Source organism: Ictalurus furcatus, chromosome 9, assembly GCF_023375685.1.
Source record: "Ictalurus furcatus strain D&B chromosome 9, Billie_1.0, whole genome shotgun sequence".
NCBI lineage: Eukaryota > Metazoa > Chordata > Actinopteri > Siluriformes > Ictaluridae > Ictalurus > Ictalurus furcatus.
Window position 1 is genome coordinate 675,001 of NC_071263.1, and position 24,548 is coordinate 699,548.

A 24,548-nucleotide genomic window follows, 5' to 3' on the forward strand; every position below is an offset into this window, starting at 1 on the left:
TTCTCTTCTTTAATTTATAATAATATCAACATTTTTTCCCTCTTATTTTTGCCAATAATTAAACATTAGATGAGATCACTGATGTACAGGTGCAGGACACCTCACCGCCTTTGCCAAAGTAAATGAGAGATGTTTTTCCGGTCTGCACGTGCTCTTTAAAGCCCTGGGCAGTGAGCTGCAGCAGCTTTGCAGGATTTCCACCGGAAATGCACTGCTCTGATACAAAACACAACAAAACTACAACAACAGCCCAAGTGCTCATGGTCCGAGTGCGGGGCATTCCTGCATTACTATCTAACACCTCATTCAAACGTGCTTCGTTTCCGGATTCATCCAAAATCTTCCTCTTCTTGGAAAAAAAAAAAAAAAGATATGTATTGCCAAAAAAAACCCCACAAAAAGCCTTCCACTGTAAATAAAGACCCTTCAGCGGTATAAAATCCTCCAGGCTGTAATTTACGACATACTGTTAGTTCCTGAAACACAGGCTGAATCCCAAACCCTTCCTGATCCACTATATAAGCGCACAATCTAGGGAAGACATCATCATCAATCCTTCGCATGCTCTGTAGTATACTCTGCATCGACATGAAGACGGTTTGGGATTCCACCAAAAGCCACAACCTCCCACAGCCAATCACAGACAGCGGCGGGATTTAGGAATAACCAATGATTTTATACAGTGGGTTGAGCTTTAACGGTTACAATTTGAACGAAGCCGACATTTTGGCTCCACACACGGTACGGTAGGACTCAGGGCAGATTTGCGGTTGCGTTCGGATCCAAAATGGCGTCACATCGGAGTCAGTTTCCCAATTTTGCTATGACGGCAGGACGCCAGCAGGAGCACGCTTCTATCTGATTGGGCGAGAGGTGGGGGTTCAGCTGCGGCATATCACAGCTAATTGGACAAGGGGCGTGTCCTAAACTACAGAAGCCCTCAGCTGATTGGACAAGGGGCGTGTCCTAAACTGCAGTATACCCCAGCTGATTGCGCTCCTCTCTTTTTTCAGCTGGAGTTGTTTTTTTGCACTGAGCTCCTATTTTTTTTTTTTTTTTTTTTTTTTTTTTTTTAAATCCCCTCTGTACATGTTTTGTTTGTTTGTTTTGGCTTGGCCGTCTCTCAACCATGCTTGCATGACCGATCTTTTTTTTTTTTTTTGAAACAATTTTCGCTGTTAGTTATCTAGTTTAATGTGCAACTTTGCCATGACGCTTGTCACGGTCCAATCCGATCTATGAAAAGTTTGTGGGTATTTTTATGATCGTTTTAGAATTAAAGCACAGCGGAGCGTCTTAACTCAGGCCGACTTGTGGTTGTTCGACTCGGTCGACATGCTGTCACTTGAGAACCAGCTCCGGAGGCTCGGTGCTCTCCCGGCTGAAGATGAGGAGGAGGATGATGATGATGAAGGCGCTGTGTTGGACCTGGCGCTCACGGCCGTGCACACGCTCCTGTACTCTCTACTCTTCTTCTTCATCTACTCGCAGCTCTGGCTCATCCTGCACTACGGCCACAAGCGCCTCAGCTACCGGAGTGTGTTCCTCTTCCTGTGTCTGCTCTGGTCGGCCCTCAGGACCACTCTCTTCTCCTTCTACTTCAACAACATGGCCCAGGCGAGCCAGCTGCAGCCGCTGCCCTTCTGGCTCTTCTACTGTTTCCCCGTGTGCCTGCAGTTCTGCACCCTCTGCCTCCTCAACCTCTACTTCGCACAGGTCAGACAAGTCCTGATACATCTACATGGTCTTCTAAAGCCAACAGATGCACACTGCAAACATCCAAAACAAAACCATAATACAAATATTAGTATTAATAGGAGTATAATAATAATAATAATAATAATAATAATAATAATAATATTTATTTTTATTAGTAATAGTAGTTGTGGTAGAGGTATTAGTAGTATGAATAGCAGTATTAGTAGGTGTAGTAGGATTGGGCGTTTTAGCAGTTGTATTATTATTATTATTAGTAGTAGTAGTAGGAGGAGGAGGAGGAGGAGGAGTAGGAGGAGGAGGAGGAATATTAGTAGTTGCAGTAGGAGTATTAATATTAGTTGTAGAAGGAATAGTAGTATTATTACTACTGGCAGTGGTGGTTTAGCGGTTAAGGGTTACTCTGGGTTACTGATCAGAAGGTCGGGGTTTCGAGCCCCAGCACTGCCAAGCTGCCACGGTTGGGCCCTTGAGCAAGGCCCTTAACCCTCTCTGCTCCAGGGGGCGCTGTATCATGGCTGACCCTGCACTCTGACCCCAACTTCCTGACAGGCTGGGGTATGCGAAGAAAACAATTTCACTCTGCTCTACTGTATATGTGACTGATAAAGACTCATTAATTAGGGGTGTTATTATTAATAGAAGTAGGAGTAGTAGTATTATTAGTACTGCCTCATGGGACATTTTAACTGGTGCCTTAACACTTTCTTGCACACTTGCACAGCCAGTGCATTGTTTACAGAGTTTGTTTGCATATTTTTTTGTATAGATAGGCTTCCTCTCCTACTTAATGGGTTTTGACTGGATTATTGTATCAAGCTAGCTATCTAAAATCACTAAGCTGTTCTCTTCTTGGGGCAAGCTTAAACTAGAACAAAACACAATAATAAAGACTTTCGGTCAAGGATAAAACACAATCAACACCATTATTGTCACCACCACAAGGTTGCTTATTGTCTTATAACATCATGTACCGAAGTGTTTTATTGCTCTTCCACTACACACATTTGCCAACGATGACAGGTTTTTTTTTTTAGCACGTCATATATACATACTTTTTATCCATTTATAGTTACATTTAATGGTGTGGAACGCCCATGAAACCTAGTTAGTTCCTGTTATCACATAGCAGCCATGAACAATCGTTCCTTTTTTTTTAATAAGCCAGAAATGCAGTTTGTCGTGCTGTACAGAAACCGGAAAGCGCAATGTCCTGAAGACTTTCCCATGGTTTACCTCTGACTGTTACAAAGCACTGACACTGGAGACTCCTTCCGTAAATGGAACATAAAAAAAAGACTTCAGGACGTGTTGGTGAAGGAAAATAGTCAACTTCAGGGTGGTAACAGCAAGTCTGAATTGCCTCAGGATGTATCGCACCACCCTGTCATTGATTATCTTCCTAACCGCACACCACAAGTGTTTCGTTTTAATTACTCCATATGAAATACGGAAGATGAGTTAAATATTCTACCCTGAATATTCACCCTGTTCATTTACTCAGACAGAGATGTTTAAACTATACTACTTTTTTTTTCATGCTGTCATAGCAAAAACAAAAAAAAATCACTGGGGATATTGTATAGTCACATAATCTTGACATTATACTCCTAAGTCCTTCGGAAGCTGCTGGGTGGCACACACTGTTGAGAGAGAAAGAAAGAAACAAAAATAGTGGGAAACTTCCCGTTATTCCGAGCACACTAACAGCACATTATCCATGCCATGAGTATTATCCATGGCAACTGATTACCAGTACACACCTACAAACACTACACTTGCCACCAAAATAGTTCTGACACTTTGAGGCATGGACTCCACAAGACCTCTGAAGGTGTGCCGTGGTATCTGGTACCAAGACGTTGGCAGCAGATCCTTTAAAGTCCTGTAAGACTTGTTTGCCCAGAACGTCCCACAGATGCTCGATTGGCTTGAGATCTGAGGAATTTGGAGGGCAAGTCAACACCTTGAGCTCTTTGTCATGTTCCTCAAAGCGTTCCCGAACAATGTTTGCTGTGTGTCAGGGCGCATTATCCTGCTGAAAGAGGTCACTGATGTTCGAGGATACCGTCGCCATGAAGGCGTGTACTTGGTCTGCCGTAATGTTTAGGTAGGTGGTACATGTCAAGGTAACATCCACACCCAGCAGAACACTGCCCAGGGCATCACACTTCCTCCGCCATCTTGCCTTCTTCCCATAGTGCATCCTGGTGCCATCTCTTCCCCAGGTAGATCCTTACGCTTGCCCGTTTTTCCTGCTTCAAGCACATCAGCTGCCTAATATTATATACCCCACCCCTTGACTTGACACGTGCCATTGTAACAAGATAATCAATGTTATTCACTTCACCTGTCGGTGGTTTTAATGTTATGGCTGACCGGTGCATTGCAACTGTCCAACGCAGCAAAGCTTATACAAGCATAAATAAAATAAAAGGACATGGTTACTAAACTGTTGGTCATAGGCCAAGCTCAAACTTTGAAATGTGATCTCTACAAGGCTGCTATTTATTCAAGGAGAGGAAAGAAGCACCATTAGTGCATGCAGTGCTCATGAACAGAATAGTTGCTAAACAATAGCCTGGGCTCTTCAGTCGCTTTACAAAAACATCTGGACTGACGTTATCAAACTATTGAATTATTTAGAGCAGGGGTAAAGTTCTGAGGCCAGAGATGTACTGTAAAATAAATCCCACAGATTTAACTCGTCATTATCCTAGCTATTTATTGGAGAGCTTTTTCTTCTTACACCCCCGCACTGACTCGAGCACGTTAGATTAGATTTCAGTCGACTGTATTTAACACGCTACTTGTTTTTGAGCTTTCGAAGTTTGGATTAAAGCCATTCGATGTAAGGGGCTAGTCAAATAGACTAACGCCTATACCAATAATAAATATAATCGCTCTGATGATGGTGGGTTGTGATTTGCACGCTGTAAAGAAAGTCACGGACTCCGTTTAGAAAACCACTGATTTAGAAAACGAATCAGATTGCTCCATGGCTCTGTTTTGATGTAAATCCATTGTACGCTGACATTTAGCCAAGACCAAAGGCCTGATCTACGCATTTCTAAACGATTCGTTGTAGTAGCTGTTGTAGTATTAGTAGTACGACCAAAGGCCTGATCTATGCATCTATTGAGCATGAATCTGTGGACCTACTCTATACAAAGACTAAAAAAACAACAGCTACACATAATGTTCACCAACCTGCTAACAAAATGGAGGATTTCAGCATGAGGTGGACATTTTATATTTTTTCCCCATTGCTTTAAAACTGTACACCTCGTATTAAGAGTTCCTTTTTGTCTGTCATCGATCAGTAAGCAATAACACATTATCTCATCTCTTATCCAAAGATTAAACCAGCTAGACACTGTTAGCAAAGTACTGACCTTGTTTTTAAACATTTTTTAAAATTTGAGTGTAAATGGGGAGGAAAACCCGACCTCCCAGACCGATCAATGGCTCCATTTTGTCAGATGACACAGAAAGCCACCGAACGTACATTAATGGCATTTGTGATCAGTTGTGCATCGCTCGTCGTGTCTTCATGTTGACTCGTTTAGCAAAGGCAGTACGAGTTCAACGAAGATCAGTGCATTTCTGAAGGATTTCCTGTAGTCTTAGTGCTTATTATTGAACAAAGCCTCTGGCCTTTGCGCAAGACCGAAACTAATCGTGCACGAACATTACAAGGGCTGCACAATATATCATTTGTGACTCATAATCATAGTGTTGGCCTGATAATAAAGAATCCTGAAGTAATTTAATTAACATTCTGATCTCACAGAGGGTCTAATACATTCTCTGGCATTTGAATGTATTGAGGAATGTCAGGGGTTCATCAGTATATCTTCGTTACAAGCTTTAAAAAAAATTAATTGTGTAGATTGGATGTGTCTCGAAGGTTCACGTTTGTTTCTCTTGCACCATGTAAACCTGCTGACGATGATCATTTTTAGTTATTAAAGAATGACGTCATACTTGTTACATTTTATTTTGAATCCATTTATCGTTCCGTTTTAATGTTGCGGAACGTCCACGAGACACGTTAGCGTTACCTGTGACTGTTCTCGCTATAAACGGTCATTCTTTTCTTTCGGCCATTTTCTTAGAAACCGTAACGCGCTGAAGACTTTCCCGTGTTTAGAAAACGGACTGTTACAAAGCGCCGACACTGGAGACTCCTTCCACACGTGGAAAATAAACGTCTCCTCACTGAAAACGTCAGCACGTAAATCCGCCACGTGGAGCGTTCGTCACGTGAGTCGCTGTGCGTGTCGGTACTACGATAGAAACGATAACGTATGAGAAGGAGCGCGTTAATATAAGCGTAGGATTTGACTTGCAGGTGGAACGACCCTCGGAGCTGCTTGTAAAGAGAGTTAATCAGAGATCTTCTGACGAATCAGAATCGAGAACTGAATTTAATGTAGCTTAATAGTAAATAAATAAATAAATAAATAAAGGAGCGGGGAGCTGTCTGACATACTGCTTATTGCAAAAAAAATCAGATAACTTTCACTTCGCTTGTGTACTCTTTTGCAGTGCAGATATCAGTCAGGACTTGCTTATTTAGCATTTCTGTGCCTTCCAGTCAGCATATGGGACAGTGGCCGAGTGAAACCTGACTGCTTGTGGATCTTTATGCATATTGCGTCCTCTCAGAGTTCTGACTTGTTAGCACTAACAGCAGAAAGTGGATGTATTTTTGTGTCTGTCTGGGCGTCTAGTGAATCACACTTGGGTTTTTAAAGCTGCAGGCAGTGCAGCAGCCGACGCAGGAGCATTACGTCAGCGTGTTGTTGCAGCCTTGACAAAAAGGGTGTGTGTGTGTGTGTGTGTGTGTGTGTGTGTGTGTGTGGTGCTCAGACAAAAACACCACCCGCTCCGATTCTGAAATAAATCTGGACCAGCAAGTGCACAGGAGCAGACTGGGTATCAGAATAGCAAATAAAACTTGCACAAATCAGCATTTCACGTTGCCTCAGAAACCTGGAGGAATTTTGCTTGTCTCGTTCGGCTTGTAGGCACTTCTTCTGATCGCAGAAACCAAGAAGGGGGACTAATTATTTGGGTGAATTATTTGTGTTGCTGAAATATAATTAGCGGTTCATTAGGTAGGATTTCTTTTTTCTGAAAACACCATTTTTACGAGGTGTAAAAGCGTGAAACGGTTCTGCTGGGCTGCTGTTCATTAAATGCCGCAAATATTCTGGCAGATTCAATATTAAGGCAAGACAAAAAAAAAATTGAATCTATAACACGCTGTCTCTTAATCTGTAGCAATAAAATACCAACGTTGAACGGAAATCGATTTATTTCACAGGCTCCACTTTTTGTTTTACGGATGTTCCACGATATAAAATGTAACTAAATGGCTAAAAAGTGTTTCCATAGTAACTGCTCGTTCAGCTCGGACTTTCCACGAACGGCGGCTAACTATAAATGGATTAAATGTGTCGTTATTCGATTAGGGGAACTGTATAACTGTTGATGTGGTGAAGTTTTCTGCTAGGTGATGTTTATTTAGAATTTATGGAAGGAGTCTCCAGTGTCGGGGAACTTTTCCGGGTTCCGCTTTCTGTGTAAAATGACTAGCTGTGTAGTTTCCGTCTTATTAACTTCGAGAGACAGAAAAAAACCGAGTGAAAACAGATACGTTTATAGCTGTTATACCGTAAAGGATGACCGAAACGAATGTGTTCGGTGGACATTTCATAACATTAAATGTAACTATAAACGGTTAAAAAAAAAACAAAAAGCATGCTCTGTCGCTCATTAGTAAATTAAAAATTGTACTGATTGGCATCGCACAATACTGTTGATTATTTTCCTAAAACACCAAATCCTGTTGTGTTTTATTACTAATTACATAACAACTCTTCTACAAAGTATTAAATAATATCCTTTTCTCAGTGGAAAAAACATGCAGAAATGTTCTTTTAAATGAAAGGGTGCAAGTAATGATATTTTGAAATGCTCATGCCAACCCTGCGTAAGGAACATCTTTTATTATTATTATTATTATTATTATTATTATTATTTGTCAAAGGTTAATCCAGCCGCCTGAGGATTCGTTTACTCCAGCTGAAGAGTCATGTCGCCCACACACTGCCATAAATGTGTTCTGTTAGAACATGCCGGAATGTTGTTTTCATTCCCAGTCCTTCCTGCATGCCGACGTTGTCGCTAGATGCGTGCGTTAGTCTATATTTTACACCATGTTGTTATTGTGGAAAATACCCCTGTGATTAATTCAGGAGGAGGTTGTGTAGGTATAGGGAGTGTCTCAGGGCAGTGTTCATACTTCTGAGGTAAATTTCCATCCATATCAATTGTATTCCACTAAAACCCAATGGAAAAACAATTCCAATTCACTGAAGGGGAAAGGACATAAAAAGACACACACTTGCATTTAATAGCGGGTCGTTTTTTTTATTTTTGATTTTTTTGTTTAACTCTTCACCTGTGACTTCACAAGCCTCGTTCTTGTGAGCCAATAGAAACCCATTGGGTAGGCTTTTCTTCCCCGGGTCGTAAAAACAAAATGGCGGAGCTACCTTTTACCATACTGTTACCATGCCTTGATATTTTGTTTGATTAGTTTGTTGATTTGGCTGATATTTTCCTTTTACATCAATAATGAAAGTATAAAGACCCATTGTACTGTACCGATGCTCAGATCTACAAATATCTTTCACTACAGTTATAGACAGTTTAGGATTATATGCAAAATTATGGGTATGCATTTATGTCCATTTTCTTACAACTGTACTCTATGAAGTAAACTTATACACTCGGTAGGTTGTTTATAAATCTAAACATAATCTGTAGTTTTGCAGTTAAATATCAGTTGTTAGTAATGTTAGCACCTTGTATCATAAACTGAGCTTAAAGGTTAGACAGTTATCAAAATATATCATTATTTCCAGTCTAATAATCTCTATATTTAGCATGTAAACTACTCTTAGTTCTTACTATTGTGATTACAATATTTAGTTGAGTTTTTTTTTTCTCCAGAAAAAGTGCTGACTTGTCTTTTTCTGCTATTTATGGAAAGGGAAAAAAAAAAAAAAAATCAGCTCATGCGACACCCACACTGAAACCATAACGGCGCTCTTACCAGTCCTCGCTATGATCAGTGAACTAACTAGACTGTCTTGCGCTCTAGATTAAATATCAGTAATAAAGTTTGGTGATGAGGAGGGTGTTTTGAGTTTGCTGTGTTGTTGGAGGCAGAAAAGAAAGAGACGAGGAGCTGCTGCATACTGACTACCTCAGATCGCATACTAGTGAATGTCCCAAAAATAGACAAGGTGTTTATTTTTAAATCAGATTGCAACATTTTGGAATTTATTATTTTTTAAAAATTCAACATATATTTGAGCTCACGCTTATATTCACTCACGGGCACACTGTTCTCCGCGGTTCTCTTACTCCCCCCCCTCAACGTGACACCTGATTGGTTACTCGATGCTGTTTCTGAACTGTTTTAACTTTGGAAACAACATTGTGACCAAAACTATTTTAAACTTCTAGAACTATGATCCGCAGTTGTACGTGAACCACGTATTATTCATGATTGGTATTGTTGCTGTGAACCCTACATGCTGCCCTCATTAGAATCATTTCCCTCGACTTGCTCTGAGGTTTTGTTCATGGAGTTGCGATGTTGTGTTCGATGTGTAGTTAATGTGTAACTAGGCCACTGGTTCTTTGGCAAAAGTTTCACGGTGTTGCGGATTTGCTTGGCTAATAAAGAGAATTAGGTAATGAGGTCAGTTGATGAGACTTGCAGAGGAAATGCAGCGTTTAACCCATGAAAGTGTTGAGGATTTAGTGTGCAACCATTATACACCTTGTTTAGCTAAAGCAGGTGGTCCTTGTGGGGTGTTCAGTTATCAGTCACTGTTATTGGAATTACAGTTGCTAACTTGCTAAAGGTCTAAAATGTAGTTTTGGCTCAGATGCTAGTATCTAGATGTGCGTATATGATAACAAAGACTTGTGTATTCTATTTATTTTGGAAAAAAATGGTGCATGATGCTGCCACCACCATGCTTCGCCATGGGTACGGTGTTCTTTTGGTGATGTGCTGCTTTTTTGTGCACCAAACATAACTTTTGGCATTATTATACCTTTTGGAATTGGTCTCATCAGACCATAACACATGTTGACACATGGTTTGGGGTGATTTATTTGGGCTTGGATGTTTTTTTGTGAGAAGGGCTTCCATCTAGCCGTCCTACCCCATAACCCAGACGTGTGAAGAATTCGAGAGATCGTTGTCACCTGCAGAGAGTAATCAGTACTTGTCAGATCTTCCTGCAGCTCCTTTAATGTTGCCGTTGCTCTCTTTGCAGCCTCCCTGGTAAGTTTTTGTCTTGCTTGTGTATACATTTTGGAGGGATGTCCCGTTTTTGGTGATGTCACTGTGGTGCTCCATTTACTCCACTTCTTGACGATGGCCTTCATGGTGTTCCATGGTACATCTAATATTATGGAATTTTTTTTTTTTTTTATACCTCTCTCCTGATCGATACCCTTCAACAAGTGAGATACCACACATCCTTTGCAAGTTCTTTGCGGACCATGGCTTCAGCAGTCGGATGAAACCAAGATGTGAAGAAAATCGTACAGAAACGGCTGATATTTATTTGGGGTTAATCGTAATAATTTAACTGATGTCAACTGTATGATAATTACTCTTGAGCATGAGATTGAATGTAATTGGCTGAACAGGTTTTCTTCTAGGGTGGTCTCATATTTGGCACCAATCCATTTCCCCTGTCCTTGCTGATGAAAAGCAACCCAAAAACATGATGCCACCACCACCACCACCATGCTTCACTGTATAAATGGTGTTCTCAGGGTGATGAGCAGTGTTGGGTTTTCACCAAATGTAGCACTTTGTGGCAGGTCTCATCAGACCAGAGAATCTATTCCAAATGTTTGCTGAGACTCAAAATGAGAGTTCATGTGGTGGTGTTTTTTTTTTTTTTTTCCCTTTCTTGCTAATCTTCATTAAAGCCCAGCTTTGTAGAATGTCAAGGTAATGGTTGTCCTGTGACCTTCTCGCATCTGAGCTAATAATTGTTAATCATTACTCTACCGGTCTGACCTCGACCTTCACACTGTGTCCGACACTCTCACATGACCCTGTGACAGTTGAGTTCTTTACTCTAGATTGGTGTATTGATTTTTGATCACGCTCAGCCCATGTGCTACGTGATTGAACCTCTTCTCTTGGGGGGAAGAAAAAAGTCTGAAGATTCTAAGGCCCGAGCAAGATGTTGCACGTGTGTACACACGGTCAGGCAGGCCATCATGTTCAAACAGAAGTAAAACTGGAAGAAAGCCGAGCTTAAATCCTCTTAGCTTCTCAGGCTCGTGATTCAGGCTTTGCACAGGCTCCTGGTAACAGGATTGGTTTTTTTTTTTTTTTTCCCTCCCCCTGATAACTGAGAAGGCAAACAGGAAATAATGAGTTGGATCCTGTAAACATGTCAGATGGTGCATGTTTGTAGGGGGGTATTTGGAGGAAGGCATGAACTATAGGCCAAAAGACACTTTCTCAGTTAATTTTGGGTCATTTTGTAGGTGATTTGTAAAACATGGATGCATTTTCTTCCCATTCGAAAGCCCTAAGGTTTGCAAGCTTTTCCACAAAAATATTCATTTTTATAATAGTGATATGGGTCATAATTTATAATCATTTCTGATCTGTGAACCGGCGATTCATTACAAGTAGCAGATACTGTAAACACTAATAATGTGTGTGAGAGAGAGAGAGAGAGAGAAAAATGGTGTGCAGGAACACGTGAAAAATATAACACACGAACACACAACACAATATAACACAGCAGTGCGAGATTCTGCTGCTCTCAGTCTGCTCAGCCCAGCACTCCATTCTCTCTCTTTTTCTTTTTTCTCTCTTAAGTGACCAAACAAAGTAAACAACTTGTAGGCTGAGTATTTCTCTCTCTCACCCCAAATCACACATGCACACTGTGTGTGTCTCTTATATTCTCTCTCTCTCTCTCTCTCTCTCTCTCTCTCTCTCTCTCTCTCTCTCTCTCTTCCTTCCTTCCTCTTCCTTGTCGTCGTGTTGTAGAATGCGCATGATGCTGTATTTTTGGATCACAAGACGCTGTCAGTTTAAACTGTCCCTCTTCCGTTTTCCTACAGTGGCTATGTTTTAAATGAATCTGAAGTAATGCAGATTACAGATTCCAAATAAAGTGTTTATTATTAGGGATGTACCTCAATGCGAACAAATTATTCCAGAATGAACAGATAACGTGTTTAAACAGATACGTACAGGATACACACTCTGCACTATTTGAGGTTTTTTATTTTTATTTTAAGAGAGCTTGTTGGAAAGGTTCTCGAGGCATCTTGTGCACTGGGATGCAACACAATAATTAACGTGAGTAAGGTTTTCACTTTCAGTCTGTTGTGAGCGAACGGTCAGTTATGAAGCTTGTGGGACGAGCAAGAGCCACGTTCATTTAAACGACCGTACAGCATTCATTCATTCATCCTTAGTGACTGCCTGGTCACGGTCATGGTTCAGATTAGACTACTAGTTTATTTCTATTTTGGGAAATACACTGTATGGCCAAAGGTTTGTGGACACCTGACCTTCACACTGATATGTTGGCCTTCCCCAATCCTACTAACCATTGTCTCTTTTTTGTTTGTTTGTATATTTTGTTAGTTTTTTACCACGTGTTCGTTCTGCATCCTTGTTGAATGTCTGAATATCAAACACCAAGCCACTCTACTGAGTTTAATGAATGAATCAGTCTGTAATATGAACTGTGATTGTTTTCTCACAGGTTTTATTATTTATTTTTCCATCAGGAGCCCATCATGTCTGAAATGCACGTGTACAGAACGCACGCAGTGAGATTCCAGTAGCGAAAGTAATCAGCCACAAAGATTTACTCAATTATAATATTTCACATATATTATATTATTTAAAAAAGAAAAAAAAAAGACCCACCTGGTTTAATTGGATAGAAATTTCAGTCAGATTGGCCTCTGTTGGTTTCCTCTACTGTGACTGAGGTGTAAACATGAACGCTTTTAGTCAGATTGTGCTGTGAGTCGGATTATTAAAATGATTATTAGGTTGCATGTGTAATAGTAGCTTGTGAATGCTTGATATAACTAAACCAAATGAGAAATATTCTACTGTATTCCACAGGGCATCATTTCTGATGGGCCGTAGAGCATGTTTTTTTTCTGAATAATTGACTCTCTGACCAATACATTGACTCACTAACTCACTGACTGAAACACTGACGGACTGACTCGCTGACTCATTGACCAGCTCACTGACTGAAGCACTGACCCACTCATTGAGTGTCTCTCTCTCTCTCTCTCTCTCTCTCTCTCTCTCTCTCTCTCTCTCTCTCACGCTCCACTCTTCTCACAGTTCTATGTTAATTCTTCTTCCTGGCGTAAACTCTGAATCTCGTGCTTTGGCTGAGTTTTTATGGCCAACTGAGGCTCATATTCAGCAGCAGGCCAGTGTGCTGACCTTATTTCTCTCTCTCTCTCGTGTGTGTGTGTGTGTGTGTGTGTGTGTGTGTGTGTGTGTGTGTGTGTGTGGAGCTAAAACAGCTCTCACTCAGTGAAAGTAGAATGCTCAGGGGAACCTGGTCTCTCTCTCTCTTTGGAAGACGAAGCCTTCGGTACACTTTCACTGTTTATTTTGGGACTGTTTCTGTTTTTGTATGGCTAAAGAAAAATGGGAGGCTAGGCCGAGCTGTAGCAAAAACATGTGATATAGGTTTGCATGATACTGCATCATCTGATCTTGACCAGGGGAAAAAAAACATTGGCATGAGATGCACTTATAACACGAGCTAAAATATGATCTCGCAGGTTTTCTTTCCTTTTACTTACCATTCAATTACCACCATTTAATTAGGACCAAAGTAATGGCACCCTATAAAAAGGATCAAGAGTGTTCAGTGTCTTTCTTCCGTAGCCGAGGTGCTCCAAAGGCTGAGCTGCTTTAGCGGATTTATGATTTAGCACATGTAGCGCTTAGGAGCCACTTTTTCACAGTTTAGTCATCAGATCTGCCTTTAATGGAGTTTCGAGAGCATCACTAAATACAAACCAGCTGCGCCATGAATTTGCTTGGTATGTTTATTATGAGCTCCACAATACTGTACGTGTTGACTTATGCCATTTGCAGTATGCATCGTGTGATTAGTGTGAGGATGCCCACTACAGCTAAATATGGTATAAGACGTGGTGTGACGTGACGTAGAAATTCTGCGTATGTACTTGTTTTCCATTGCTGTGCTTCAGCTTTTTCGAAAAATAACGATGCGGTTTATAATTCAGAAAATAACTAATTCCGTATCACAATATCTACAATCAGATCTGGAATTATTGGCACTCTCGGTAAAGATGACTGAGCTGAAATGGAGACTCCACAAGACAAGAAATAGGACCCTGGAGGACTTGGAGAGATTGTGTATTGAGGGGTGCTCTCGGGTTCCCTCAGGTCTTTATTATATTATAGGAGAAGTTGTTGCACAAAGTACTAAATGCAGGGGTGCCAATTATTGTGATGCATGCTTTTGTTTGGTTGAAATGTTGTTGTTTTTTTTAAAGAGTACAGTTAATTATAATGTGTAATTATAAACAGATTAAAAAGTATGACCTCTTGTTCATTATTAATAATCAGAGATTGTAACCGTTGCTGCAGTATAAGAGGAATAAAACACTTCGGGATGTGCTGCTCTTGGAAAATAATCAACTTTGGGGTGTACACATGCCAGAAAATATTTGTTGATTTTTAAAAAAATGTGACCGTGCGCAGATTTGTCTCAAGAACTTTGCTGTGTGTGGAAATTTTAGGCAGAAGGCTTTAAATAAATCTGTCGGTGCTGGGTTTGTGCAAGATCTCCTGTAGCTAACAGATAGAGGAATGGGTTCAGGGTGAGTTCTAGTTCACCATGCTAGTGAACCAACACCTTGGCAGCACTGTAAGGACCTCAAAAAGGGAAGGGAAAAAAAAAAAGCTTTTGTAATGAAAGGCCAAGGCATTTTTAGCTTTTGGGCAGTTCTGTATCGATCGCTCTGTAGAAAATAGCTGTTTGCTCAGTCAGAACAGACATTTCTGTTTGAACAGATCTGCAGATAACGGTCCTGTTTGTGCAGCAGACACTTCTCCGGGTTTTACGATGTCATGATGATGATTAACAGTTTAAAGACAATCAAACTTTATTGATCTTTACCCTCATCAGCTTCTCTCTTTGGAAATTTATCACGTTGCCAAGAACCTGCAATGCCCCCATGTCGAAGACTTTCCCCGAGTCAGAAAACATAAAGGAACCGTTTTATCTGCTCGAAAGCGCTGACACTGGAGACTCCTTCAACAAATGCTACACAAACATGTCCTCTTCACCATGTCAACAATTACACACGTTTATCAATCCGTGTACAGTATGTGGAGCATCTGCTACACAAGTCCCTGTGTCAGTTGTTACTATAGAATTAATAACGTCATTTATATTAATGAGCGCATTAATGTAAACCTGTGATTTGTCTTGCAGCCGGAACTACTTTCAGAGCTGCTGTTTTAGAAAATGAATCGAAACCTTCTGTCCAATCAGAGGTCACAGACTCGATATGCTGTCCTTGGTTAGCCTGCTCTGTTGTCCGCAGCATTTTCTAACATCATGTTAATCCGGTCCTCCTCTCAGTCTCTCTCTTTCTGTCTCTTTCTTTCTTCCAACAGATCCTGTGTAAAGCCAAAGCGAAATATTCCCCGGAGCTCAACAAATACAAGTAAGTACTACATATAAAGTGACACGGGTGACTACGAAACCTTCATAAACAAGTCAGTGTGGCCTTTGTCTTGCGTTAGTCCCGGTGAAGCACGAATCAAATTGTTTTGTCTTGAATTATTGGTTCGGATCGTTGCGCACGGATTGAGATGGAGAGATAATGACTACAAAACAAATACTGCAGTCTAACAAATTGCAAAATGAATGAAAAACAGATGGAGACCACTGACTGACTGGCGCCTGGACGAAAACTAAGCACTAGACCAATTAGGTGCATGACTATGGCGGCGATGTTTCACGTTCATTTGAATTTGTCCGGTTGAAGTGATTTTCCTTTCGTGGTCAGTAAGTTGTCCTTGAATGATATTGTAAGAATGCAATTGGAATGAAAAATAATGCTTTTTAAAAAAAAAAATCTTTTCATGTTTGACAGCACTTTCTTATAAATGTTAATATCAATATTATTAAAAGAATCTTGTCAGGATCTTATTCTCAAATCATGTTAAAACTGTCCACCATGTTTTCTGAACTTGAATGTCTTCAACCTTCATCTTAAAGGACACATGGGAACTTAAATGTGTCCAAACATAAGAGACCTCAAAGGACAGCTGCTTTATATCTCAGCCAATTGTTGGTTGGTTAGTTGCTTGGCTGGTTGGTTGGTTGGTTGGTTAGTTGCTTGGCTGGCTGGTTGGTTGATTGGTTAGTTGCTTGGCTGGCTGGTTGGTTGGTTGGTTAGTTGCTTGGCTGGCTGGTTGGTTGGTTGGTTAGTTGCTTGGCTGGCTGGTTGGTTGGTTGGTTGGTTAGTTGCTTGGCTGGTTGGTTGGTTGGTTGGTTAGTTGCTTGGCTGGCTGGTTGGTTGGTTGGTTAGTTCCTTGGCTGGCTGGTTGGTTGGTTGGTTAGTTCCTTGGCTGGTTGGTTGGTTGGCAGTTGGTTGCACGTGTCGTTCAAGGGTTTTTTTTTTCTTATTAAAGAAGGAAGTTCTTAGTTATGTATATTAGGGGAAAATAGTGGCTTGACACTTCAGGATTGCAAATCCTATCTAGGCAGCCTTCTACTTAGCTAGCTAAGTAGCTCTTAGGGTGTCAACCCTAGCTCTGGAGTGTCAACTCCGTGAATTAGTGGTCATTAAAATCACAAACAATTATATTTGCGTCCATTTGCTTTGGCTCCCTAATACTAGATCTTTTTTTAAATCACTTCTTTTCTGAGCTGCTTGCAATGTCAGGCAAGAGAAACGATAGTGATAATGCAGTCGACTCCAGAATTATTGACCGATGCTGAAAGTTTCAGTTTGTAACAGCAAGTAGGACAAATATGAGCTTTGGATCATGTGATTTCAGTCTAGACAAATCCCTATGTACTGTCTGTGAGTTAGGGTTAAGGTAGTCATTGTTTTTGTACACTTTTCTGGCCACAAGCTTCAGATTGTCCAGCCTTGAGAGGTGTATCAAAGGTTAGATAATAAACATAGCTAGCTACAAAGAAGGTACACATGCTGCTTTGAACGTATTACCTTATCTAGCTAATTTTAATAATTGGACCAAGTGATAAACTTGTATATTATATCTGACTGCTGATATATGGCTAGTCGGCAAATGTGCAGAAGCATTGGGGTAAAATGAAGCACTAAATTTGATTTGTTTTTGGTTATCTTTCCTTAACGATGATTCTATAGATGGCGTTAGCAGTGTCAGTGGTGTACGCTCTGCACTGATGAGGAGTATAAGTTGTTTTATGACCCGGTCTCTGTGCAGGATGCCCCTGAGGTTGGCCTTCTTGTTCATCAGCGTCTTCTTCCTGGCGGTGAACATTACGTGCTCTCTAATGGTGCTGACCCAGAAGAACATGGAAGCTAGCAATGCAAAACACATAATTCTGGCTCGTGTGCTAATCAACGACAGCCTCTTCGTGTTGTGCGCCATCTCACTCGCCACCTGCATCTGCAAACTTGCCAAGATGTCCTCCGCAAACGTCTATCTGGAGTCGAAGGTAAGATGATGGGAAAGGAAATTCCCATCACTCTGGTTATTTGACTCATTCACGGAAAGTTTGAAACAGAGTCCTCTTGTCGAGGTGCTGATTGCTTTATATAAGTGCTAGCATGACAGAACTGTTAGCTCTATGAAAAGAACTATTTTACTGGGATGAATTCCGGGAATAAAATACTACTGAATGTGCTCACAACTGTCCTCTAATACCAAGCTGTCTTAAGTTTGGTGTCTGAAGTTTGCTTTAATTTTGCTATAGAGGAGAGTATAGCGAACAGTTGTGCATAGTTCAGCACTGAGTTAAGAGTAATTGACCTAAAGTATGAATAGTTATTTGTATATTTACTTTATAATATGTATAAATACATCCTTTGTTTTTATGTAACTGTTTATGTACAAATGATATCACTGAACTCCGAATAGAAAAGGGGTACAAGAGAATTCCAAACACATACTGTACACACACCAAACACATTAGATGGTCGACTAATGGTCCTAGTGCATTTGTGTGCTTCAGGGGACATCAGTGCGTCAGGCCACAGCCACCGGAGCAGCAGTTGTCCTGCTGTACACATCGAGGGTGTGTTATAATCTCGCCATAGTGGCCGTATCTCCAAAAGACCGGGCCACTCCGTTCAACTACGGCTGGTACAGCTTCTCCGACCAGGTACCATCATCAGCAACGTTTCCTTTAATTTCTTTTCTTGCTGAGCAAAACCTGTTCCTACTAGACAGACCCTTCTGCCCACTGAGCAGAACCGACCCGTCAGGGATGGGCGATATGGACTTAAAACTATATCACGATATTTCATGGTATTTTTTGCAGGAATGATCTGAAAATAGTAACACGCTCTGGTCGGTGTTTTTGCTTGATTTTGTGGGACAAATCTGATGCGTCTTCGGGGTTTTGACACACCCTACAAATCACAGCCGTTTGATTTCAGGTCTGATCTTCTGTATCCGAACCGCTTCCATATTACGGAGGGATTAATTCTTCTTCCTCGTCTAGGGTTGGAACTCCGCCTTCCGCCATGCTTGTCCTCGTTCTACGTGCGCGATGCCCAGGTCACGCCACATAACCGCGCCATCGACTATATCATCAATATCTTATCCTGGGGAGGAATTGTGTTTGTATATACGTACCGCGGCGTAAACCCCTTGGGCCGTACAGATTCTGGCTGCTCTGCTCCTGCCTTTGTTTAAACTACTTTGATAAAGCAGGTTCCGAAGACAAATTAAGACGCATCATTTTAGGAATAGGAACGAGAGTCAAGCAAAAGCGGCTGGGCTTAAGCGCAACGAGAATGGTTCACAGACTACGTAACTGATTTGCTAGCTCTGACAGCACTGACCAAGGTCATTTGTATTGTTAAATATATTTTCCAAGCGGCAAGGCTAAAATTTGGTGTCGTCCTGTTCGGTTTGGCTGAAATATTCCAGACTAGCCTGCAGTTCGTGGTCCAGACAGGAGTGGACGTTATGGTGGACACGTCATACTTTTCTCCGAACCTTTGAGTGCCTGTCAGTTCACAGAATCGTCATTAATGTGCCCTTTTGCTGTTTTGTTTTTCTTTCATCCCTTTCGCTCCATTCCAGTCTCAAAATATTTTGTCCTGTTTATTTAAAAAAAATAATGACAAAATAAAAATCTATCGGGTTTTCACAAGTCACCCAAAAAAAGCAGTGATTATGCATCGCCATGGAAACAAAAAAACGTTCCCCAGCCATCCCGAAAGCGTGACTATCCCCAGATGCAAGTCAAAAACACCCCACATTCTTCACAGCATACATAACTAGGTCACTTCCTAGGTGTATACGGTAAGTCTTTATTAAAAGCACAATATTACTTGAAATGCGGTTCTACAATGTCCAAAAGTGGTGTCCAAATTTTCCACCAAGTTACAGAGAGGATCTCTTTTTCAGACTTTTATTCGAAATAATCAGTGAACCAGAAGTCGTCATTTATCGAGCAGATTGTAAGGCATAGAAGATAAGATGGAGATCGTGAAAATCCTGTAAAATAGAAAGATAACCAAAAAAAAAAAATGTGTGTGTGTTCTTGCAGGATGATGTAGAGAAGATCAGCGGGAAGGCCTACATGGTGTTTGGGATTGTCCTGTTTTTCTGGGAGTTTGTCCCCACCACCCTCCTCGTGGTGTTTTTCAGAGTTCAGCGGCCCAATCAGAACCTGGTGAGACATCCAGTTGCTCTCGTTCTGACTCTGACTGACCCGTTATTGTGCTGCCTGGTGTTTCCTCCATGACGAATCGGACTAATCTGCTACTTTAGGCTCTACAGGAGAGCGTCAGGCCTGTCAGACAGAATGAATGAGTCACATCAGTCTTGAGTCACTCAAGTGGAAAAATCCACCGAGACGCACTATCGAACCGATGTTTGTGTGTTTGTTTTCTCAGGCACCGGGCGGCATGATCCACAGCCACAGTTTCAACTCCAGGGCGTATTTCTTTGACAATCCGAGGCGCTACGATAGTGACGATGACCTGTCCAGAAGCCTCAGCTCCAGGAGTGAAAGGGGAAGGTTTGTGTGCACACAGGGATTGCCGAAAACACGTATATAAATATATATATTTATATATTTCCGTCCCTTTGGGATTTTGCGATCACAGAAATGAACGAAATATCAAGCAAGCTCCGCAATATTTGGAGGAGCTTGCCATTTAAAAAAAAATTACCGCCGACTTTCCTCCGATCCGGGCCGAGACGCGTCGTGACGTCATCATGACGCACGTTCAACCAAAGCCCTCTTCTATTCACGTGCGTTGAACATGAGTACAGCTAAAAGGTCTCATTTACCAACAAACAACTCTTTCTGTAGCTCTTTCCCTACTCGTGATAGCTTTATTAATGTTCGTTAATCCCGGGATCAGGGTCAAATCAGGTCCTGCTGAAACGTAACTTTTTTTGTTTTTCTTCCTTTGTCCTTCTTTTTCCTGCAGTAGTACGATGTCTTCGTCGTCTCAGCTAGGTGCAAGTTGGTACGGTTCCCTCCAGAAGACGGGCAGCTTCACGTTCACGGCACCCCAGACCTCCACCGCTCCACTTCTCCTCTCCTATGGGAGCATCCAGACCAGCCAGCACCACAACTACTACTCCACGCCGCAGGACTACTACTCCACCCCTCAGAACTGAGCGACCATCCTGGAGTTTCAGTTTCAGTCAGGCACAGACAAGACCGCTCTATGGACCTTAACGGGACAGTTGCTGGAGATATGTACGGTAAACCTCCCTGTATTTTCAAATATTCAGCACTTCAAAAAGGGACCAGAGAGAAATAATAAATAAGAAGGTCAGATGGTGCTGCTTCTGCTCACAGTTCTCCCAATTCCGCATTCCCCGAGGATTCGACTAATACGTGGACCAATCATGATTCCTGTAAAGAGACTCCCCTTTGATCTGCACAATTCCTCCCATCTCCACGGGTTCAGCACGGTGATTTCCTAAAATTCCTCTGCACACTGCTTGATCTGTGAAGACACCTTAATACCTTTCGGGGCCTGCTCATGGTACTGAAAACCTCAGTGCACACAGAGACCCAAGTGTGAAAGTGTCCTCCTGGATGGCGTGAAGGAAGGAGTCAACTATGGCCAATTAGCAAAGACTGTAAAGATGGTAAAGATGCTTGCGTAGTGCCAAAACAGGTGTAAGGGGGAAAAACCCTAATGAAGATTCAGATGGGTTGAATGTTCTTGGAAAGGTCTATTTTTATGAAGTGTGAATGAGTGTATAAATGTATATGTGACACAGAATTAATGGTACTAACATCTCACTACTAAGCGTATTCTTCAACGTGGGTGCCGTTCTACATTTTCTTTAGGGATGCACCAATCCGATACGGAGTGTCGCTGATGGACCGATGTTGGCGTGAAACACCGGCATCGTGTTCGGTAACATTTTACTTTACATAACCGAATCGTCTTGTGTAGGGCTACGTTACACCGTCAGAAGCCCTTTGTGACTGATTCCTAAAAAAACGTTTCCTAAAAACCGCGTTCGACGATTTGACGTAACATCATCTCAGATTCCGAAGTCATATAATGGTGATAACGTATCATAGCAAGTGAGGCTAATCGGCATCGTAATACAGCCTTATATCAACAAGTTATCTACACGTACCAGCCACTTTAATAGGAACACACGTACCCCTGCGCATTCATGCAATTATTCAGTCATGTGGCAGAAGCGTAATTGTTGCAACTGTCCGTTTCGGCGAGCCCGTACCCGCTGTAGCTTCGAATTGTTGCTCTGGGCTGACGGGAGTGGAACCCGACCTGGTCTTCTGCTGTTGTAGCCCATCTGATTCGACGTGTTGTGATTGGGAGATGCTTTTCTGTTCGCCGTGGTTGTAAAGAGTGGTTACTTGAGTTACTGTAGCCTTCCTGTCAGCATGCACCAGTTTGTCCGTTCTCTTCTGACCTTTCTCATTGACAAGGCATTTCTGCCCCAGAATTGCCGCTCACTGGATAATTTTTCTTTTTAAATAGTTTCTACACACTCATATATATGCATTGCGTTTCTGCTGCTGCTTGATTGGCTGATAATTGCTGGACGGTTGCCATGAATCAGCAGCTGTAACGGTGTTCCTATCAAAGCCACAGTGTGTGTGCCATTTGACTTAAATTGACAGGCCGACGCCTGTCAGAATATGCCTATGTAAATGTTTCCGTAGGTTTTATGTCGATTTGCATGACAGGCTTATGTGTTATGTGATGGGAATGTTGATGAGGGCATGTATTGTCTTAAAGTGCATCGTGAACTGAAACACTGAAATACAGTTTTCTCGACAATAGCAACAGCTTTTTTTTTCTTTTTATGTGAAAAACGTCACTATCTGGTGTCAGCTGATAATCTGGTGTTAGTGTTGTATAAAAATGTATTGGTCTATCCCTAATTTTTTTTTTTGTTGTTGTTGCATAAAATTGTGTACATAAACGCCATTTAAATGAATAAAAAAATGAAGATCACAAGCTTCTCGGTGAACTGAGCCCAAACAATTAGCGCACATGTTTAGAAACTGAGAGTTCTTTCACTGACGGTTAACGTGATTGACCCAACAGCTTTCACCTCAAAGTACAGAGGAAAGGCTATATTTGATCAGCAACTTTGCTTCTTTATTTTTTGCAGTGAAGCTACAGAGCTAATGTAGATAACAAGTACTCGAAGTCTTTCACGTGAAATCTTTTTTCATCAATTTTACTAGCTTTCTGGTATAGCTCCACCATTCAGCTTTGGGAGGCAGGGCCTAGGGGTGGTTTTTAACATTCGCACAACTGCTAATTAGCATAATTTGTAAACCACGGTACTAGATCAGGCTTGCCCGCTGTTTAGAATGAAATTACACTTGACCTGCACCGAGGAAAAACCATTTACGCATTTCAAAATGGCCGCCGGAATTTCAAAATTCCATGTAAGGAATAAAACACGACGGAGTGCGACGTTTCCACACCGAAGTTGATTATTTTCCTCTAACACAATGTTCTGAAGTGTTTTATTCCCTCTCGTACCACAGCCAACAACTATAGTATTATTTATTAAATAATGCCATGTACGTTTATTGTTCGCAAAACAAGTTAGTTCCCGTTATCGCTTACTTTATATCAGCGCTAAACAGTCTTCCCCTCATCAGTCTCTTTTGGTTTTCTCGAAGTTAATAACACACACACACACACACACACACACACACACACACACACACACACACACACACACATATATAAATTTAGCATGTTAAGATTCCCAGAAATTTTAAAACACAAAGTCCTCTGTCTTGAAGACAAAATGTGTTCACCGACGCTGGAGACTCCATAGAAACCGTAACGTATTACAACGAGCGCATTAATATTAACGTGATTTGTCTTGTAGCCGGAACTACTATCAGAGCTGCTATTATCAAAAAAAAAAAGAATCATCACCTTCTCACCAATCAGATTCAAGGATTCAACAATATTGTGGTATAAAACATTCTAACTCTCAGCTACACGGTGATTTAGGTAGTATTTTAGACACGGTTTTGTTAGCTCCGTTAGTCGTATCGCGTCAGTGCAAAACTAAAGAAGCAGATGTTGCACACCGTATTTTTTATGACCGTCTAAAATTTAGATAATGGGGAAATGGTGAACATTTTGATAAATCCGAGTCATTCCTATCCCTTATATTTTGTTTTACTTGAACGTGGGCACAAAATATCAACAATCAGTGAGTGAAAGCGATCATGATTGGATTAATCATCTCCTTTTTCCCCTCTACGATGGCGTCCTCCACAGCACCGCACACGTGATGGACGTCTCAGTCTTGACTTTTACGGATGTTTTACGTATGTGAGTGTTGTGTGAAAGAGTTTGTGTATTTGATTTAGCTGGAAGTCTTCAGAGTTGTGTAGCATCTGTGTGAAAAGCTTTTTTCCTTAGTTTTTTTGTAACGCAGAACACCGGTGAAAGGATGCAGCTAAGCTTTAAGTTGCACAGGAACGCTAATCTGTTTGGTATGTTTGTGTAACTGGTCCATTTACGGCTCGGTAGTATTGACCATATCTGTTCTTTTCTGTCTGAAATACCAAGAAAGCCTTTATTGTATCTTTTAAATGTTTTGTTTGTGTTCGATGAATGTAATACCTTTATCCATTTTCATAGTTTAAAAATGTGAGCACTACCAAGAAGAAAAAAAAAATCAAATAAAGCCTTACTGCACTGTTCATCGAAAATGTCTGTTTTCACTGGAAAACATTTTGCACAAGAGTATGCTGCTACAAATTATCATGAGATATCAAATACACACACACACACACACCACCCTCCTATATTTGGCTATATTTTTTCCCCATCCGTTTGCCCTTCAATTCTGACACGCCCAGGTTTTGTGGATTTAAAATAAATCAGCCCCACAGCATGATGCTGCCACCACCATGTTTCACTGTAGGGAGGTATGGCCTGCGTTAGGTTTACACCCCACACACGGTGCTTTGAAACTTGGCCAAATACAGTATCGGCCATCTTGGTGTCGT

At 41.3% G+C, this 24,548-nt stretch overlaps 2 protein-coding genes across 3 annotated transcripts in view; one reads left to right on the plus strand and one right to left on the minus strand.

Moving 5' to 3' along the window:
* The window catches only part of txndc16 (thioredoxin domain containing 16), a 19,697-nt gene extending 19,040 nt beyond the window's left edge, over window positions 1-657 (minus strand). For both annotated transcript variants that reach the window (XM_053632594.1, XM_053632593.1), the window contains exon 1: window positions 106-657. In XM_053632594.1, the coding sequence (XP_053488569.1) occupies window positions 106-280 (175 nt within the window). In that variant the 5' untranslated portion in view covers window positions 281-657. The remainder of the gene's footprint in view (window positions 1-105) is intronic.
* A 678-nt stretch (window positions 658-1,335) lies between these two features.
* Window positions 1,336-24,239, plus strand: gpr137c (G protein-coupled receptor 137c). The gene is made up of 7 exons (XM_053632595.1): window positions 1,336-1,716; window positions 15,491-15,540; window positions 17,297-17,531; window positions 18,048-18,197; window positions 19,596-19,721; window positions 19,945-20,069; window positions 20,488-24,239. The coding sequence occupies exons 1-7, from the start codon at window positions 1,336-1,338 to the stop codon at window positions 20,678-20,680; spliced, it is 1,260 nt and encodes a 419-aa protein (XP_053488570.1). The 3' UTR covers window positions 20,681-24,239.
* Window positions 24,240-24,548: the final 309 nt, after the last annotated feature.

What these genes read in the sequence shown, in the direction of transcription:
- gpr137c (XM_053632595.1), top strand. Translation starts at nt 1,336, where the DNA reads ATGCTGTCACTTGAGAACCAGCTCCGGAGGCTCGGTGCTCTCCCGGCT. An exon ending in TCAACCTCTACTTCGCACAG is followed by an intron (nt 1,717 to 15,490) that starts GTCAGACAAGTC and finishes TTCTTCCAACAG; the next exon opens with ATCCTGTGTAAAGCCAAAGC. An exon ending in ACGTCTATCTGGAGTCGAAG is followed by an intron (nt 17,532 to 18,047) that starts GTAAGATGATGG and finishes TGTGTGCTTCAG; the next exon opens with GGGACATCAGTGCGTCAGGC.